General features: G+C 42.2%; 1 protein-coding gene across 5 annotated transcripts in view; it reads right to left on the bottom strand.

The window, feature by feature from the left end:
• The window catches only part of aff2 (AF4/FMR2 family, member 2), a 685,599-nt gene that overhangs the window by 279,565 nt on the left and 385,896 nt on the right, over positions 1-20,138 (bottom strand). For 4 of the 5 annotated variants that reach the window (XM_073057781.1, XM_073057782.1, XM_073057785.1 and 1 more), the window contains one exon: positions 78-122. The exons of the other annotated variant lie outside the window; for it this stretch is intronic. In XM_073057781.1, the coding sequence (XP_072913882.1) occupies positions 78-122 (45 nt within the window). The remainder of the gene's footprint in view (positions 1-77; positions 123-20,138) is intronic. 5 annotated transcript variants of the gene reach the window in all.

Here is a 20,138-nt window from a genome sequence, read left to right as displayed (position 1 = left end):
TATGTTTGGAGAACTCCTCCACATCTCCCAAAAGTCCCCGCCACACAATTAAAATTAAAAGAAATACAAAGACCAACCCGTAGTATTTCTTCCACACAGCTGGTCTCGTTGGAAAGACTGACCTATGAAGGAGAAAAAGAGAAAGAAAAATTTTTACTCAGATGTCCAAAGGGCACAAGCAGAACACTTATTTGCAGAATACAATCTAAATGTCATCCCCTATCCTAAGAAGAATTAAAGTAAGATATTAATGACATCATGGGCCTGACTTTAAATGTGATCATAGATTCCACATTTCAGACCCATCTATCAGAAAGGGCAAACTTGGCTAAATTTTCTTCCCCAAAGCCATTAGACTCCTCAATTCCCAGAGCTTAGTGTGTCTCTCTCTCTCTCTCTCACACACACACACACACACACACACACACACACACACACACACACACACACACACACACACACACACACACACACACACACACACACACACACACACACACACACACACACACACACACACACACACACACACACACACACACACACACACACCTGAACACCACATCACTTCACTCCCTTTGCAATTTTTGTTCATTTCTTTCTCAATTCCTGTTAAAACATTGTTTACATTTACATCATTTATTATTATATTGTAATTTGCCCTTTACTGTGCCTATTGTCTTGTTTATTAATTATTGACAATGTCTTGCACTGTTCTGTGCACTTTATGTAGTCCCATGTAGGTCTAAAGTCTAGTGTAGTTTTGTGTTGTTTCATGTAGCACCAGGGTCCTGGAGGAACGTTGTTTCGTTTTGCTGTGTACTGTACCAGCAGTTATGGTTGAAATGACAATAAAAGTGACTTGACTTGACTTCTTATTCCCATTCTGATAGGTCAGTCCATGGCCTCCTCTACTGCCATGATGAAGCCGCTCTCAATCGAGTAAAGGAGCAACACCTCATATATATACCTGCAATCTGATGGCATGAACATCAATTTCTTTAGCTTCCAATAATTTCACCCTCCCTCCTTGACCCCCTTCTCTCGTTTTCCGTTCCCCATTCTTGCTCTCCTCTCACCCGTTCTCTTCACCTGCCTATCATCTCCCTCTCCTATTAAATTAATTTTTTTCAGCACATTATCTCTTCCACCTATCACCTCCCAGCTTCTCATTACATCATCTCGCTCTCCCACCAACCCTCCTTCCCACTCTCACCTGGGTTCACCAATCACCAGCCAGCTTGTACTCCTTTCCCTCCCCCTTACCTTCTTCTCTCTTCCTTTCCAGTCCTGATGAAGGGACTCAGGCCAAAATGTTGATTATTTATTTCTTTCAGAGATGCTGCCTGACCTGCTGAGTTTCTCCAGCATTTTGTGTGAGTTCCACAGTATTCAAAGTGTTTTATTTGAGGATTCAGGAGTATTGAGTTCAATTTTTTCTGGCTTGTTATGATGTTATCATTAAGTTCTTAGACTTAGACTTTCCTGTGATTGTGTTAGTTATAAAATAGAGATGATCTTCAATGAGAATTCTTGTCCTCTGTCCTTTTTGTTTAATAAAAAGCACTTTCCTCCTCTCCCGTTTCATTCCAGTCATTTTCCTGTTTTGTGGGACTTTTACCTTGCTCCAGTGGTTTGGAAATTATGTATTCCCTGGATGTGTCATCACCAGTATTTATCTATCTACACTCCTCACTGCCTTGGTAAACAGCCACTATAATCAACTCAGGTTGCACCTCCAAACTGAGGGTGGCCTCACCATGACTGTGCCATCATCTCAGAATAGGAATGGGAAGTTCAACTGAAATGGGTCAACACTTGCAAACATTCCCTCTTCATCCCCTTCCCAGCATATTCTCAGTTTGTGTTGGTTGGTAACGCACACAACAGGTTTCACAGTATGTTTTGATGTGCATGTGATAAATAAATGAATCTGAAGTTGAATCTATCAGGAAGAAGATACAAAAGCCTGAATACACATACCACCAGGATCAAGGACAGCTTCGATCCCATTGATAGAAGAATATTGGACAGCCTCCAATGTAGAAGATGGATTCTGACCTCCCAACCTATCTAGTTATGGCCTTGCACCTCATTGTCTGACTGCACTGCACTTTTTCTGCATCTGTAACATTCTGTTATTGTTTTGACCTTTTTCTATCTCAAAGCATTGTTGCAATGAATTGATCTCTATGTATGACATACACGACAAGTTTTTCACTTTACGTACTTCAGTAAATGTGACAATGATAAACCAATTCAATGATTTTAGCTGAACCCCTGTGCTTTGGCATGCAGCTATAATGCTACCAAACAGAAATATTAACTTTAGTCTTTCCTCAGGAAGACGCCTAATGCACATATCAGCAAACAATTAAGAAGGCAAAAATAAATGTGAAGTTCAAATTTAAAAGCGATTTTTTAAATCAAAGTACCTCAAGATTCATTTTCTTTTCTTCAAGATGCATTTACAGGAAAATAAAGAAATTTTCAAGAATTTATGAAAAAAAACATATTAAAAAGACTGACAACCAATGTGCTTAAGAAGACAAAATATGCAGATGTTTAAAAAAGTACTGAGATTTCGAGTTGTAAAGAGTCCTTGAAAGTGAGCCTGTAGCTTGCATATCTTCAGAATTTGAGATGTCACGTTACTATCTGTTGAGACCACATGTGTAATATTGTCACCCACATTGTCAACCCACTGGGTCTCCTGTCCCTCTCCCTCCCATAATGTTTCCACACTTTGTGATGAATACTCACGTTCCAGTGCCTACAAGGCTAACCTCAGCTTTCTAGCACAGCAGCATCACCTTTCCGAAGGTCAAAGAGTTGTTTTTGACCAAGTTAAACTTGTCGTAACCGAGAGGACAATGTGGTTCTCATAAACCCATGATTTAATCAAAGAGAAAGAATGGAATTCACATTGGCCTACTTAAACAATACCTTCACCTCTGCTGTTATCTCCACCACCTGACCTGCCCCTCCTGACCCCATCTGCCAATCAAACTCTCCTTACCTGAATCCACCAATCACCTGCCAGTATCAGCCTCAGTCCTCCCCCTCACCTCATCAGAATGGATATCTGCCTTCTCCATTCTCAATCCTGATGCAATGTTTTCACCGAAAACATCGACTGTAGATAGATATAAACTTTATTGATCCCATTTACAGTGTCACAGTGGCATTACAAGTTCACAGATATACAGTATTAGAAGACAAGTAAGAAGAATTAAAAAAACATAAGTTACCTTAAACAGTCATCACTTCCCTGGCTACAGGTTGTCTCATATTTGAGCCTTACAGCTGACAATAAGAATGCTCTCTTTGGAGCAGTGCAGTTGTCTTAGTCTATTACTGAAAGTGCTCCTCTATTCAGCCAAGGTGGCATGCAGAGGCTGAGAAACATTGTCCAGAATTGCCATGATTTTCAGATGGGTCCTTTGTTCTACCACGGCCCCCAGTGTGTCCAGTTTGACAGTCATTCAGTCATGACAGTCAGTCATTCTAATCAGTCTATTGAGCCTGTTGGTGTCACCCATATTGATGCCTTTGCCCCAGCACACCATTGCATAGAAGATTGTACTCGCTACAACAGACTGGTAGAACATGTGAAGGAGAGGCCAGCATACTCCAAAGGACCTCTGTCCAAGGAAGTAAAGGTGACTCAGGCCCTTCTATACACAACCTCTGTGTTGATGCTTCACTCAAGTCTGTCATCCAGCTGCACCTCCAGGCACTTGTAGGTCCTCACCACATCCACGTCCTCACCATCAATAGTAACAGGGAACAGTGCAGGCTTAGTCTTCCTGAAGTCCATCACTGTTTGCTTTATCTTGTTAACGTTGAGCTGCAGATGACTCAGCTTGCACCATTTGACAAAGTCTGCCACCAGGGCCCTATAGTCATCCTCCCATCCTCCCTTTGTACACCCAACTATTGCCTAGTCATCAGAAAATTCTGCAGGTAATTTGCTCAATGTTGTATCTAAAGTCCAAGGTATACAGAGTAAACAGGAAGGAGCCAATACAGTCCCCTGTGGAGCCCCAGTGCTGCTCTTTACCATGTCTGACACACAGCTCTGAAGCTGCACAAACTGTGGTCTGCCAGACAGGTAGTCCATTATCCAGGACACAATGGAAGTACCAACCTGCATTGAACGGAGCTTTCCCCCAGCAATGAGGGCTGTATGGTATTGAAGGCACTTGAGAAATCAAAAATCATGATCCTCACAGTGCTGGCCTGCTTATCCAGATGGGAGTAAACTCTGTTCAACAGGTAGATGACAGCATTGTTGACTCCAATAATAATAAAGACACTTATGCCAGAATCCTGTACATTGATTTCAGTTCAGCTTTCAATACCATCATCCCGCAGAGACTAGTGGAGAAGCTGTCGCTGCTTGGCCTTAACACTGCCATGTGTCGCTGGATTCTGGATTTCTTGACAGAGAGACCACAGTCAGTCCGTGTTGGCAGGAACATCTCTGACTCCATCACACTGAGCACTGGATCCCCACAAGGCTGTGTGCTCAGCCCATTGCTGTTTACACTGCTAACATATGACTGTGCAGCCAGATTCAAGGGAAACCTGATCATTAAATTTGCTGATGATACCACAGTGGTGGGGCTCATCAGCAAAAATGATGAAACAATGTACAGGGAGGAAGTCAAACACCTAGAGAGCTGGTGCAGTGACAACAACTTGATTCTTAATGTCACCAAAACCAAGGAGATGATCGTCGATTTCAGACGGTCTCAGCCTGAGCACACACCCCTCAGCATCAGTGGCTCCACAGTGGACAGAGTGGAAAACATCAAGTTCCTTGGGGTGCAGATCTCGGACAATCTCACCTGGTCCAGGAACACCACTGGGATTGTGAAACGGGCCCAGCAGAAATTGCACTTTCTGAGGAAACTTAAACAAGCATCACTCCCCACTAACATCTTAACTACATTCTACAGAGGCATGGTGTGCCTCATAACCTGGTACTCCAGCTACAGTGCTGCCGACAAAAAAGCCTTGCAGAAGGTGGTTAGGGGAGCAGAGAAGGTTAATGGGGTCTCCCCACCTTCTGTCCAAGACCTCTTTCAGAGTCGATGCCTCCAGAAGACACGGTACGTCATTAAAGACTCCTCACACCCTCTCCATAAACTGTTTGTTCTTCTGCCATCAGGCAAACGTTACAGGAGCATCAAAACAAAAATCACAAGGCTACTAAACAGCTTCCCCCCACAGGCAGTCAGACTGCTAAATAGCTGCTCTACCTGACTCTGTTTTGGACACTTTTAACTTGCACTGGGCACTTATAACTTGATTTTAACCGACATGTGGCTGTTGTGTTTTACTATTTATTGTTGTGTTTGTTATGTTATGATTGCACTTGCCCCTAGGAAACGCTGTCTCATTCTGCCCTGCAGAGCTGATGTATGGTTGGAATGACAATAAAGTTTTTGAATCTTGAATCAATGCCATCCTGGTAGACAGATTGCAGGGGATTGAGGGCTGATCTGACCAGGGGTCGGAGATGAGCTAGGCCAACCTCCCCAGCGTCTTCATGATGTTTGAAGTCAGGGCCACTGGACGGTAGTAATTGAAGCTTTTCGATCGGCCCTTCATGGGTACCAAGACCACACATGTTGTTTTTACTCCTTCAGGACGTCAGGGTTCACACCATCTGGTCCTAGTGCTTTGCCGTGTCTGATTTTCCCACAGGGCCTTTCTCACCTGTTCAGTAGTGAAAGTGAGTCCATGATGACTGGGGAGTTGGTGAAAGGTGGGGGCTGGGGTGGACGTAGGTCAGGATAAAAGCAGTTGGTATGTGGAGGTGTGGATGGTGATTGCAGGGTAAAGAGGAGATATAGACAGTGCTTCCACAGAGGCACCTTGCCTTATGTCTCTGGATTAGTATTTACAGGTCTATTTATGCTGATTAAGGAAGGAATACTAATGATGAAGGAAATTCTACAGCAGTTTTCCAGATTAATGCCTGGGATGGAGAAATTATGGAAAGTAGGCAGACTGGGCTTGTACTCCCTTGAGTTTAGTAGAATGAGAATTAATTTCACTGAATCATTAAAAAAATATATATTCCTGTAGCGATGTACTACATACAGAGCTAGAGACGACACACAGTCGGTAAGTCGTTTCGAGACTAGTTCATTCAAACTTCGCGGCGCTGGCATTTAATCCCTAGCGCCCGCCCTCTCCGGGCGGAAATGACGTCGGAAGTGCATTACCAAAGTCTCTCCCCGCGCGCTGGCTATTTGTGAGCCGGTTCGCCTGCTCAAAAAGTGGGTCGCCACATTCCTATAGATCTTGACAAGGTAAACACAGGGTTTGTGTTTACACTGGTGGGCTGTTTAAACTCAGGGCCCCAATCTCAAAACATTCATGACAGAAATGGCAAGAAGTTTCTTCTCCACTTCTGTCCAGGCAAGTGGTGGTGAGTTAGCCATGACATCCTGAGCCAATATGTCAGCTGTCCCAAACACCAGTGCTGCCAACACTCCCTGCTTTTGATCTTAACATTCCAGTTGTGATTGGCTGAAGAATGACAATAGACAAAAGACAGTAGGTGCAGGAGTAGGCCATTCGGCCCTTCGAGCCAGCACCGCCATTCACTGTGATCATGGCTGATCATACACAATCAGTACCCCGTTCCTGCCCTCTCCCCATATCCCTTGACTCTGCTATCTATAAGAGCTCTATCTAACTCTCTCTTGAATGCATTCAGAGACTATGGGTTCTATTTGAATCTGCAATTGTGACACCTCAAAGGACATGCACAGTCCTTGCGATTACTGGGTTTTGATTGGACCATTTAAATTTAAAAATATTTTATTAGTACCAATCAGGTGGAGCTTCAAGTGTTTTGAAAAATAAACATAGGAGTCAGAGTCATGGAATCATACAGCATAGAAATAGGCCCATCAGCCTAACTGGTCCATGCCAATCAAGATTCCCACCTAATCTTGTTCAACTTATCCATGTTTTGCCTGTATCCCTTTAAACCTTTCTCGTACATGTACATGTCCAAGTAGATTTTAAATGTTGTTTATGTACCTTCCTCAACCACTTCCTCTGGCAGCTTGTTCCATATAATGACCACCCACTGAGTGGAAAAAGTTGCCATTCAACTCCCTTTTAAATCTCTCCCCCTCACCTTAAACCTATGCTCTCTAACTCTTGACTATCCAGCCCTGGGGAAGAGACTGTGCGCATTCACCTCACCTATTCCCCTCGTGATTTTATACATCCTCATAAGATCACCCCTCATTCTACTGTATTTCCACTGAAAAAACAAAGCCAACCAGCTCATTCTCGCTCCATACCTCAAAGCCTCAAGTTCTGCTCGCATTGGTCAGCTAAATACAAATTGCAAATACAGTTCAAAGGTTTGCTCTGAGATATGAACTTACATATTACTAATGTGAGGTTTCATAAACACATAGAATACATATATAACAAGCATGCACACATGCAAATATACATACTTTCACATGTACAGACAAATACATGTCATGCATGTACACTCATACATGCACACATGTAAAAATGCATACCATGTGTGTGCATGTATGCATACGCACACGTAAACACACATTGTGCATACACATTGTACACATAAACCCACACATCCACATAATCCACACAGACAGACACAAAATCAAACACACAGAAGAATCAACTAAACTATCACCATCAGAAGGCCAACAATGGGATTTCCTAATCGGTCAGGCTCGCTTTCAAGAATGCCAGGAGGAAATGGGCTATTTTGTATATTTGAAATTTATTATTGAAATGAGAAAAAAGGCAAATGGTATTTTGTATACTTGCATTTCAAAATAAGTTTTTTTTTGCTGAGAAAAGGGTTTCCCTATTTGAGATTGATGGTGATGAAGTGGATAAACAATGTTCCCTATTAAAAATCTCCTGCAATATTGAAACAGGGACTACAAATGGAAACTTCTCAGGCTAGGAAAAAGTTGCAAGTACCACACGGAGGCACCTAACTTGGGATGTTTATGTGCTTATAAACATGCGATCTAAATCAGCCTTCACATTTTCCAAAGATTTAGAGTGGAAATAATGGAAACAAAATGGCCAAATTTGGACCTGTGAGGTAGTACATGGAAAGATTAAAGATTATCTTTACTTGTCACATGTACATCAAAACATCGATACATACAGTGAAATGTGCCAGCTGCAACAAATCAAGTCGGTGAAGATTGTGCTGGGATCAACCTGCAAGTGTCACTATGTTTCCATGTCAACATAGCATGCCCACAGCTTACTCAACCTAAACCTATCCGTACATACGTAGTCAGAAAGTCATAGTACACTACAGCACTGTAAAAGACCCTTTGGCCCATCTAGTAAATGCTAAACCATTGATCTGTCTAGTAACATTGACCAGAACCGAGATCATACCCCTCACATTCATGTAACTATCCAAATTTTTCTTTAATGTTGAAATCAATGTCCAATGGCAGCTTATTCCACCCTCACCAGCCATTGAGTGAAGAAATTCCTCCTCTTGTTTCCCTTATTTCACCTGTTACCTTTAATCCATGACCTCTAGTTCTACTATTCTCACCCAAACTCAGCAGAGAAAGCCTGCTTACATTTACCCTATCTACACCCCTCATAATTTTGTGCTCCTCTATGAAATATATTTGATATAGATGGCAAACACCAAGGAACCCAGCCCCAATTCCTGCAGCACACCACTAGTCTCAGGCCTCCAGTCAGAGAGGCAACCATCTACTACCACTATCTGGCTACTCCGATGAAGCCAATCTCAAATCCAATTTACTACCTCATCTTGAATGCCAAATGACATCTTTGGAATTTGGGAGGAAACCAGAGAGCCTGGAGGAAACCCACACTGTCACAGGGAGAACGTACAAATTCCTTGCAGACCATGGTGTGAAATGATCTCCATTCAGTGATCCCTGGTGCTGTAGAGCAATTGTGCTAAATGCTATGCTACCATACCACCCCAGAATAGAACACAGAACATACAGCACAGGACATTTCAACCTGAAGAAGAAGATGCTAGCTGCCTATCTGTGCCTTTCATGATCTTATAAACTTTGCTCAGGTCTTCCCTCAGCCTCCGCCATTCCAGTGAAAACACTGCAAGTTTGTCCAGCTTAGCACATGCTGTCTAATCCAGGCAGTGTACAGATAAACCTCTTCTGCACCCTATCCAAAGTCTCCACTATCTTCCTATAAAAGAGTGATCAGAGCAGAATGCAATTGTCTAGGTTTTATAGAGCTGCAACATAACTTTCTGACTTCCAAACTCAATGCCTCAACTAATAAAGGCAAGCATGATATATGACTTCTTAACCACCTGATCAAACTGTGTATCCACTTTCAGACAGCCTGAAAATTGGGCCTCAAGATTCCTCTGTTCACCAACACTGTGAAAGGTCTTGCCACAGAGTACTGTCTCTTTACCTTTGAAATTTAAACTGCAACAGATTACTTCTGCGTGAGTTATACAGCACCTTCCATTTCTTTGCCCATATTTACAACTGATCCATATCCCACTGTGTAAACTTATTGGTCTTTTACACTATCCACAAGAACACCAATCTAAATATCCAAACTTACTAACCCATCCATCTACTTTTTCATCCAGGTAATTTCTACACATCACAAAAAATTAACTGTGCAAGTAGAAAACTGAGGCTGTACTGCAAGGGTCAAATTAGATATATGTTACCACGTACTGCCTTGAGATTCATTTTCTTGTAGGCATTTACAGGACAAACCCACATAAAGTACTGGATATGGCTCAGTTCATCACGGGTAAAACCCTGCCCACCATTGACCACATCTATATGAAACATTGCCACAGGAAAACCACCATAATCAAGGATCCCTACCACCCAGGACATGCATGCTCACCTCACTGTTACCATCAGGAAGAAGGTACAGGAGCCTCAGGACTTACACCACTAAGTTCAAGAATAGTTATTGCCCCTCAGCCATTAGGGGATAACTTCATTCAACTTCACTTCATCAATGAAATGTTCCCACAACCTATGGGCGCTCTTTCAAGGACTCTTTATCTCATGTTCTTGATATCAGGTTGGAGGAGCAACACCTCATATTTCATCTGGGTAGCATCCAACCTGATGGCATGAACATTGATTTCTCAAACTTCTAGTAATTCTTCCCCCTCCCCTTTCTCTTTTCTTCTCTGGAATCTCCCAGGCCAATTTACCTAAAACAAGCTGCAACAAAGAATAATCAGATATTCCCCCTTTAGAGAGGGTTGGGTTTTGCCCACGGGATTTGTAACATCCCATACTTTTCTGCAAACATTGTTGTTGGTAGAGAGAACTAACAGTTCTAAGATCCCTTGAAGGAACTCAGAAAATCTTGACTTAATGTCATGGAATATTGAGAATCTCCTTATGGAAAAGAATGTAGAAATTTCATCAGGAAAATCAATGATTGTTCTCAGCCAAACAACTTTGGAACAAAATTACCACAAAGAGGAATAAACTCCCAGGTTCCCTATCACCAAACTTCTAAAAGCTACTCTGCCTATAAAAAGTATTCACCCCCTTGGTAGTTTTCATGTTTTACTGTTTAACAACATTGAATCACAGTGGATTTAATTTGGCTGTTTTGACACTTATCAACAGAAAAAGGCTCTTCCTTCGTACCAAAGTGAAAACAGATCTCTATAAAGTGATCTCAATTAATTACAAATATAAAACACAAAATAATTGATTGCATAAGTATTCACCCCCTTCAAGTCAGTATTTAGTAGCTTTCAAGTCAGTATTTAGTACCTTTGGCAGCAAATACAACCTTAATCTGTGTAGAAAGGTTTCACATTCAGTCACTACAATTTTCCCCCATTCTTCTTTACAAAACTGCTCAAGCTCTGTCAGATTGCATGGGGATCATGAGTGAACGGCCCTTTTCAAGTCCACTCACAAATTCTCAATTGGATTGAGGTCTGGACTCTGACTCGGCCATTCCAGGACATTAACTTTGATCTTTTTAAGCCATTCCTGTGTAGCTTTGGCTTTATTCTCAGGGTCATTGTCTTGCTGGAAAACAAATCTTCTTCAAAGTCTCAGTTCTCTTGCAGAATGCATTAGGTTTTCCTTGAAGATTTCCCTGAATTTTGCCGCATTCATTTTACCCTCTGCCTTCACAAACCTTCCAGGCCCTGCTGCAGTGAAGTATCTCCACTTCATGCTTTTTGATGACATGCACAACGTTTAGTCTGATGGCTAAAAAGCTCAATTTTGATTTTATCAGACCATAGAACGTTCTTCCAGCTGACTCCCACATACTTCTGGCAAACTCTAGCCAAGATTTCATGTGAGTTTTTTCAACAGTGACTGTCTCTTTGCCATTCTCTCATAAAGCTGTGACTGTTGAAGCACACGGCAACAGTTGTTGTATGTGCAGTCTCTCCCATCTCAGCCACTGAAGCTTGTAACTCCTCCATAGTTGTCATAGGTCTCTGGGTGGCCTCCCTCACTCGTCCTCCTCTTGCACAGTCACTCAGTTTTTGAGGACAACCTGCTCTAGGCAGATTTACAGCTGCGCCATATTCTTTCCATTTCTTGATGATTGACTTAACTGTACTCCAAAGGATATTCAGTGACTTGGAAATTTTCCTGTTTCCATCTCCTGACTTGTGCTTCTCAATAACCTTTTCACGGAGTTGCTTAGAGAGTTCTTTTGTCCTCATGTGAAGTTTTTGCCAGGATACTGACTCACAAGAAGATTCTAGATACAGGTGTATTTTTACTACAGTAAATTGAAACACCTTGACTGCACATAAATCTCCAGAAACAGACCTCCATTTAATTAATCATGTAACTCTAAAGCCAATTGGCTGCACCAGTGATAATTTGGTGTGACATATTAAAGGGGAGTGAATATTTATGCAAGCAATTATTTTGTGTTTTGTATTTGTAATTAATTTAGATCACTTTGTAAAAAAACCAAATTAAATCCACTGTGATTCAATGTTAAAAAATAATAAAACATGAAAACTTCCGGGGTGGGGAGGAGGAGTGAATAGTTTCTATAGGCCCTGTAAAAGGAACTGATCAAAGTTCTAACCCCATGAGTAGTGTATATGGATTTCAGCAAGGCACTTGATAAGGTACCCCATGCAAGGCTTATTGAGAAAGTAAGGAGGCATGGGACCCAAGGGGACATTGCTTTGTGGATCCAGAACTAGCTTGCCCACAGAAGGCAAAGAGTGGTTGTAGATGGGTCATATTCTGCACGGAGGTCGGTTACCAGTGGAGTGCCACAGGGATCTGTTCTGGGACCCCTTCTCTTCATGATTTTTATAAATGACACAAAGGTGGAGGTGTTGTGGATAGTGTGGAGGGCTGTCAGAGGTTACAGCGGGACATTGATTGGATGCAAAACTGGGCTGAGAAGTGGCAGATGGAGTTCAACCCAGATAAGTGTGAAGTGGTTCATTTTGATAGGTCAAATATGATGGCAGAATATAGTATTAATGGTAAGACTCTTGGCAGTGTGGAGGAATAGAGGGATCTTGGGGTCCGAGTCCACAGGACACTCAAAGCAGCTGCGCAGGTTGACTCAGTGGTTAAGAAGGCGTACAGTGTATTGGCCTTCATCAATCATGGAATTGAATTTAGGAGCTGAGAGTTAATGTTGCAGCTATATAGGACCCCACTTGGAGTACTGTGCTCAGTTCTGGTTGCCTCACTACAGGAAGGATGTGGAAGCCATAGAAAGGGTGCAGAGGAGATTTACAAGGATGTTGCCTGGATTGGGGAGCATGCCTTATGAGAATAGGTTGAGTGAACTCGGCCTTTTCTCCTTGGAGCGAAGAAGGATGAGAGGTGACCTGATAGAGGTGTATAAGAAGATGGAGATTAGAAAAATAAAAGGCTACAGGTAAACCTAGTAATTTCTAAGGTAGAGACATGTTCGGCACAACTCTGTGGGTCGAAGGGCCTGTATTGTGCTGTAGGTTTTCTATGTTTCTATGCTTCTAACCAGAGAATGCTTAAGATGTGCAAAGAGGTCATTGCCGGCAACGTGCCGCCAGGGGTGTTCGTTGAAGCAGACGTTCAAGAAGCTTTTAGATAGGCATGTGGATATGCGAAGTAGAGGGATGTGGAATCATATAGAGGCAGAAGGAGTGGATTTATTTGGCAACATCCTTAGTACAGGTATCGTGGGTTGCAAGGCCCGTTGCTGTGCTGTACTGTTCGACTGTTCCCGGGTTGTTCCCTCGGGAGCAGCGGAGGCAGAGGGGAGATCTGACAGAGGTTTATAATATTATGAAAGGCAGAGATAGAGTGGACAGATAGTATCTTTTTCTCAGGCTTGAAATGTCTAATACCTAATGGTACGTATTTAAGGTGGGGGGGGGGGTAAGTTCAAAGAAGACGTGAGTGGCAAGTTTTTTACTCAGAGTGGTGGGTGCCTGGGATGTGCAATCTGAGGTGGTAGTAGAAACAGTTACATTCAGGACTTTAACAGATGTATAAATAGACATGTGGATTTGAGGAAAATGGAGGGATATGGACAGTGTGTAGGCAGAAGGAATTAGTTTAGTTAGCCTTTTGATTAGTTGGTTCGGCACAACATTGTGGGCCGAAGAGCCTGTTCTGCACTGTACTATGTTCTAACAATGGGCAGACAAGGGCTATTGGCTATGAACTGTGCTAAGAAGGAGAACCATTTGGAAACCTTTCTACTTCCAGATGATCCATGAAGTATGTTCCTTTAATGGACAAAATTATTAAGGAACAAGCATCATCAGGTTTTAAATGAAAATTGGAGAAGGAATTGCCACAGTGAACAGTGAATGAATGTAGCCATATTTAGATTTTTTTTATTATTTAGTGATTCAGCACTCAAAAAGCTCTTCTGGCCCAATGAACCACTGCCCAGCAACCCACTTATTTTAACTTAGCACAATCAATTAGACTGTGGGAGGATACCAGAGCATCTAGAAGAAACCTACAATTTTCACGGGGAGAACGTACAACTGAAATCTGAACTCCGATGCCCCCAATACCATGACCACCATATACCTCATACTGGGCTCCATTTACATTCTTGTGAACAAGTTGCCACCATTCAGGAGATTTTGCAACAGTTTTCCAAAACTATCCAATGAAATAGATGACAAGATTAAATTCCCCATGGCTCAATACTCCTGCACGCATAGGCCTGTCTGCAGGATAATGACATTCATTTTAGGAAGAACACTGCAGTCAATACTCATTCACTTGATGCCATTTCCTTTCGTTGCAACCTCCTGACATCCACATAAAGCAAATTATGAGTAATCTGTCTGTCCTTTAAGAGAACTTCACTGTGCTGTAAATAACAAAGATAAATGGATGCAATGAGGGCAAAGACAAATATATGGGGATGCGGTTGAAAATGTCAGTGCTGGCTCTGGGGATCAGACATGCAACTTTCTCTGAGCTTGTGGAACACATAGGTGAGGGGCTTCTGGCTTCATAAAATCAGTGGAATTCAAGATTTACTAGAGGTTTTGAGATCAGGTTCCTTTCAAGTCACAAAGGAGTACAACTGCTGTGAGAAAGTCAAATATGTCAGGTCTCACAATTCAGTAGAGTGAGAATAATTGGATTACAGTTGACCAAAGAGTTATAGAACATTACAGCAGAGAAACAGGCCCTTCAGCCCATCTAGTCAACAATAAGCTATTATTGCTGCCTTGTCCCAGCAATTTGTACCTAGATAATAGCTCTCCATAGCCCACTCATCCAGGTACCTTATCCAAATTTCTCCTGTGTTGAAATCAACCCCGCATCTACTAGTTTCGCTAGCAGCTCATTCTACTCGCACCACTCCCTGAGAGAAGTTTCCTCACGTTCCCCTTAAACATTCCACCCTTCACCCATAACCCATGACCTCTATCTGGTTCCAGTCTCACCCAACCTCAGTGGAAAAAGTCTGCTTGTATTTACCCTGCCTGTGACCAAGTTTACTCTAGACAATAAATAAAGCTGTATGCTTTCACATATGTAGGACTTGAAACTATGTGGTTCAGATTCTGGGGTCAATGTGAGGATTATCTGATTATGATTTTTATTTGCACTTCTCAAATGCGTATTTTTAGATTTAAACTTCAATCACGAAGTGCATCTGTCACAACCACGGACTCTGCTGTAGAGTATGCGTGCCTTTGTTGAAGGACAGCAATCTTGCTTGTGAGAATGCACGTTCCAGCCAATCAGGATTGCTTTGTGGTTGTATTTAACTTTCTTCCTTTTGTTTCAGTCTTGTCCAGTTTTGACCAACAAGCAGCGATGGTGATGTTCCCTGCTTAACTTAGTCCCCGTTCCGGGAAAGAATGTTACAATTTAGACTGACGGTGTAAAGGACTGGAGTTAATTTCATATTAAGTTACTGCTTCAGAGCCGCAGTGATGGCATTCAATTTTAGTTTAATTGTTTTAGTTAGTAGGCCCATTAGCCTAGTATTTATTACTTTCCCTTTGTTCTTATGAAAACTCAGTGAGCTGTTTATTCTGCTTCAGTGTCTCTCCCTCTGCACTTGTGCCATCACTGAACTGTGTTAACTTTGCATCTCCATATAGCCCAAGTAAATCAGAAGTTGTCCTAGCACCATGTACACTTAATAGTACCATCATATTTTAACCATCATTTTCCATGTCCTGACCATCTCATCACTGACCAACCCATTTCCTGAGATTGCACATCTTGAAAACCATGCTCAAGATGCAAGGTGAATTCCCATGCAAATTCCATATGGTTGGCATCAATTACTCAGGCTGCTATTTCATCAGTCAGGAAAAAAAAATTCCCAAATTGGCCTTTTGCAATGTTTTTTCAGCTTTTATCAGTTAAAACCAAAAACCTAAGCTTTGCATAAATACAGCCTCTTGATAGTAACAAAAAAGAGACATAATCTTGTCTCCACTTTGAAAAGGAGCCAACGTACTTTGAGCACTGCAGTGCAATACAGATCTTTCAGCCCATAATATTGTGATAACCTACTCCAATATCAATCCGACCCTTCTCTCCCACATAGCCCATAAGCCTCCATTTCCTTGCAAGTACTGAATGTGCCTGTCAAAGAGGCTCTTAAATGACCACGAAAGTGTCGGGAATCAATTCTTCACACAAATGGTGAAAATCAGGTAGACTTGCCCTGACAACTGTGAGGCGATGCTCAATTCAAGAACTTGGGGTTAATGAGACCTTTTTTTTGTAATCCAGGAAGGAACTTGGAGATTCATATCAATCACCTCTCCTCCTCCTTCACTCCAAAGAGAAAAGCCTGAACTTGCTCATCCTCATAAAACAAATATTTGGCCCAAATCCCTCTAATCCAGGAGTTCACATCCTTTGTTATGCCATAGACCCCCAACTTAACCAAGGTGTCTGTGGACCCCAGATTGGGAACCCCTGCTCTAAACCTTTCCGATCAATGCACTTATCCAAGTGTCATTTACATGTTCTCTGTCAGCTTGTTTCAATTACACACCGTCCTCTGCATGAAGGTGCTGACCCTCATATCCATCCTAATAATTTCTCCCCACACTTTCTTAAAAATTATTTACATGATACATCTTCATTTGAAAATTGGTTGTTTGTCAATCTGTTATGTATAGTTCTTCATAAATTCTATTGTATTTCTTTATTTTCCTGTAAATGTAAAAATGGGGGACTCTCCCTTGCCAGGAAGAGAGAGAACCTGGGGTTTGTTGAATGTCGGATGAAATGCGAAGCCTTTGGGGTAGCTTTGGTCTGTGTCTTTGCTATCGCTTAGCTCACGTTTGTGCTCGGTAGCGAGTGCTCCTTTTGTTTTGCCGGTGGGGGGAGGCTGATTGTTGCTCGCTGCCGCTTAAGCATAGGAGGGGGGAGCTGGCAGGGGGAGCTTTGGGGTTCGCACGTTTAACTGTCGATAATTCTTTAGGGCACTTCTCTGTTTTTGTAGGATGTTGTGAAGTAAAAGCATTTCAGAATTACAAACGTTTGTATATTGTATACACTTCTCTGACATTAAATGTGACATTTGAACGTTTGAAATATTTGCAAGGTTACAAACTTCAATTTATTGAGATACACCATGGAATAAGGCGTTCCCGACCTTCAGGCGCATTGCCCAGCAATCCCCAGACTTAACCCTAGCCTAATCACAGGACTATATACAAAGAACCACGTCTTTGTACTGAGGGAGAAAACTGGAGTACCCGGAGGAAAGGCACGCGGTCACGGGAGAACGTACAAACTCCTGACAGGTAGCAGCAGGATAGTATATGGTGATATATACGAATGGTGATAATAAAGTTAGTTTTGAACTACTTTGAACCTGGTGGACCTCACTCTATCGCTCTCGGCTTCTCTGCGGACTTGCGTGTCACAGGCACAGGAAGAAGATTGGGAAGGAAATTCCCAGCCTCTACGATCAGCCCAGTTAAGTTCCCAGCTTCCCACAATGTTTGCTTTACATTGAAATGAAATCAGGAAGCAGGGGGAGGAAAAAAAAAACATGACATTACGCAATCCTGCTTTAAACAATGGAGCCCCTTACACAAGACTGTCCTATAGTCATAGAAGTATTGTTTGTGCACCAGTGATCCAATCACCTCAGGAGTTAGAACAAGGTTTCAAACCAGTAGCTTAAGAAAGAAACTGGCTACTGCTGTTTAAAGAGATACTGATATGTCACTCAATGTAGAAGGAGCCCATTCAGCCCATCTCATCTAGGCCAGCTCTCAGAGAAATCCCATCAATCCCCTTTCCCATTATTTCCCCGTAATGTATTCTCAATCACATGCCCACGAACACCCTCTGATTCTCCCACCAACCATCTAATCCAGGAACCAACTGAAGTCAGAATCAGAATCAGGTTTATTATCACCGGCATGTGTCGTGAAATTTGTTAACTTAGCAGCAGCAGTTCAATGCAATACATAATCTAGCAGAGAGAGAAAAATTATAATAATAAATAAAATAAAACATAATAATAATAAATACATAAGCAAATCAATTACATACATTGAATAGATTTTTAAAAGTACAAAAACAGAAATACTGAATATTAAAAAAAGTGAGGTAGAGTCCAAAGATTCAAAGTCCATTTAGGAATCGGATGGCAGAGGGGTAGAAGCTGTTCCTGAATCGCTGAGTGTGTGCCTTCAGGCTTCTGTACCTCCTACCAGATGGTAACAGAGAGAAAAGAGCATGCCCCAGGTGCTGGAGGTCCTTAATAATGGATGCTGCCTTTCTGAGACACCGCTCCTTAAAGATGTCCTGGTACTTTGTAGGCTAGTATCCAAGATGGAGCTGATTAGATTATGGCTGCTAACACAAACAACACATTTCACTGTATGTTTTCATGCACTCATGATAAAGAAACTTGAACCTTGAGCCTTAGGTTCCACTCCATGAGGTTCAGGAATAGTTATTACTGTTCAACTATCAGACTCCAAACCAGCGCGGGCATCTTCACTCATCTCAACAATATACTGATTCCACAACCTAAGGACACACTTTCAGGCACTCTACAACTCATGTTCTGATTATTTATTTATAGCAATAATCATCAACATCATTATTATTATTTTGTATTTCCATAGATTGTCTTCTTTAGCAATACACACAAAATGTTGGAGGCACAGTAGGCCAGGCAGCATCTATGGAAAAAGTACAGTCGACATTTCAGGCCGAGACCCTTCAGCAGGACCTGCAGGAAGGAGGGTTTTAAGCCTTGGCTCTTGGGCGGGTCACCCATGCAAAATGGGTCAAAGGGTAAAGCCCAGACTAAGAGTGTCCACTGGTCCTCTTAGGCTTGGAGGTTCAGCTCAGGGCTAACAACCCTGACCGGTCAAACAAAAATGTCATGGAAACAGCAATAAAGGTTCCTTCTACACCAAAGTGTGGCTGTATTCCTGAATCTCCACCCAGGACTTTCATGGCTGATGGCAGTGAAAATCAAGAGGAAGCTTCTGACAGGATGAAGGAAGCCCTGAACACCACCAGAGAAGCTTCATTGCTGCCTTAAATGGAAATAGCATGACAGTCCTCAATGCACTGTGTAATGATTTGCTTTTTACGAACAGTAGGCAAGACAATTTTTTCACTCTAACTTGGTACATGTAACAATAATAAACAAGTACCAATTCCAATTTCTGATTCATCTACAACATTGTCACTGACTAAGATGAGATTGGTATGTCTGGGCCCCAGTGTAGATACCTTCTCACACATAATGCCACTCTAATACAATATCGGATCACTCCATACATCTTCTGATTGATTCCTGTTTACTAGTAAACAGCAGGTGTGCCTCAGATTACATTCCCAACCACAAAACATTCTGCAGATGCTGGAAATCCAGAGCAACACACACAAAATGCTGGCAGAACTCAGTAGGTCAGGTAGCATCCATGGAAGGGAATAAGCAGTCCATGTTTTGGGCCGAGACCCTTCATCAGGATAGGAAAGGAAGTGTGAAGAGGCTAGAATAAGAAGTTGAGGGGGAGGGGAAGGAGTACAAGCCAGCAGGGGGCAGGTGAAAGCAGATGAGGGGGAAGTTGGCTGGGTAGCAGAGGTGGGACGAAAGGGGCTGATGGGTGATAGGTGAAAGAGATAATGAGCTGAAAAAGAAGGAATCTACTAGAGGACAATGGAGGATAGAAGAATGGGAATTGGAACCAAAGGGAAGTGATGGAAAAAGAGAGAAGGGGCAAGGGTGGGAAGAAATTAATAAACAGACAGAATTTGGGCTGTGTCATCCTGATGGGATGAACATAGGTTTCTCCAACTTCCAATACATTCTACACACCATCTTCACCTTCACCTGGTCTCAATTATCACCTGCCACCTTTTACTCCTCCCCCCTCACCTCCTACTTTCTAGTTTTGGTTTATTTCCCTTCCTGACTTAAATTCCCTCTATGGATGCTGGAGGTAAACAATCGAGGTTCCTTTGTTATGTTACCAGACAACTGACTGTGATCCACAAATCCGGGTCAATTCCTGTCAATATGAAGCTGTGATCAGCATTTATGATTGTCGAGCTGAATATACTTTCCCTAAAAGTTTATTGACTGAATTTTCAGGTTGTAAACCAAGAACATAAAACATTTCC

Source organism: Hemitrygon akajei, chromosome 10, assembly GCF_048418815.1.
Source record: "Hemitrygon akajei chromosome 10, sHemAka1.3, whole genome shotgun sequence".
Classification (NCBI taxonomy): domain Eukaryota; kingdom Metazoa; phylum Chordata; class Chondrichthyes; order Myliobatiformes; family Dasyatidae; genus Hemitrygon; species Hemitrygon akajei.
The sequence above is the reverse complement of the archived record's forward strand: the minus strand, read 5'-3'. Positions and strand labels throughout refer to the sequence as shown.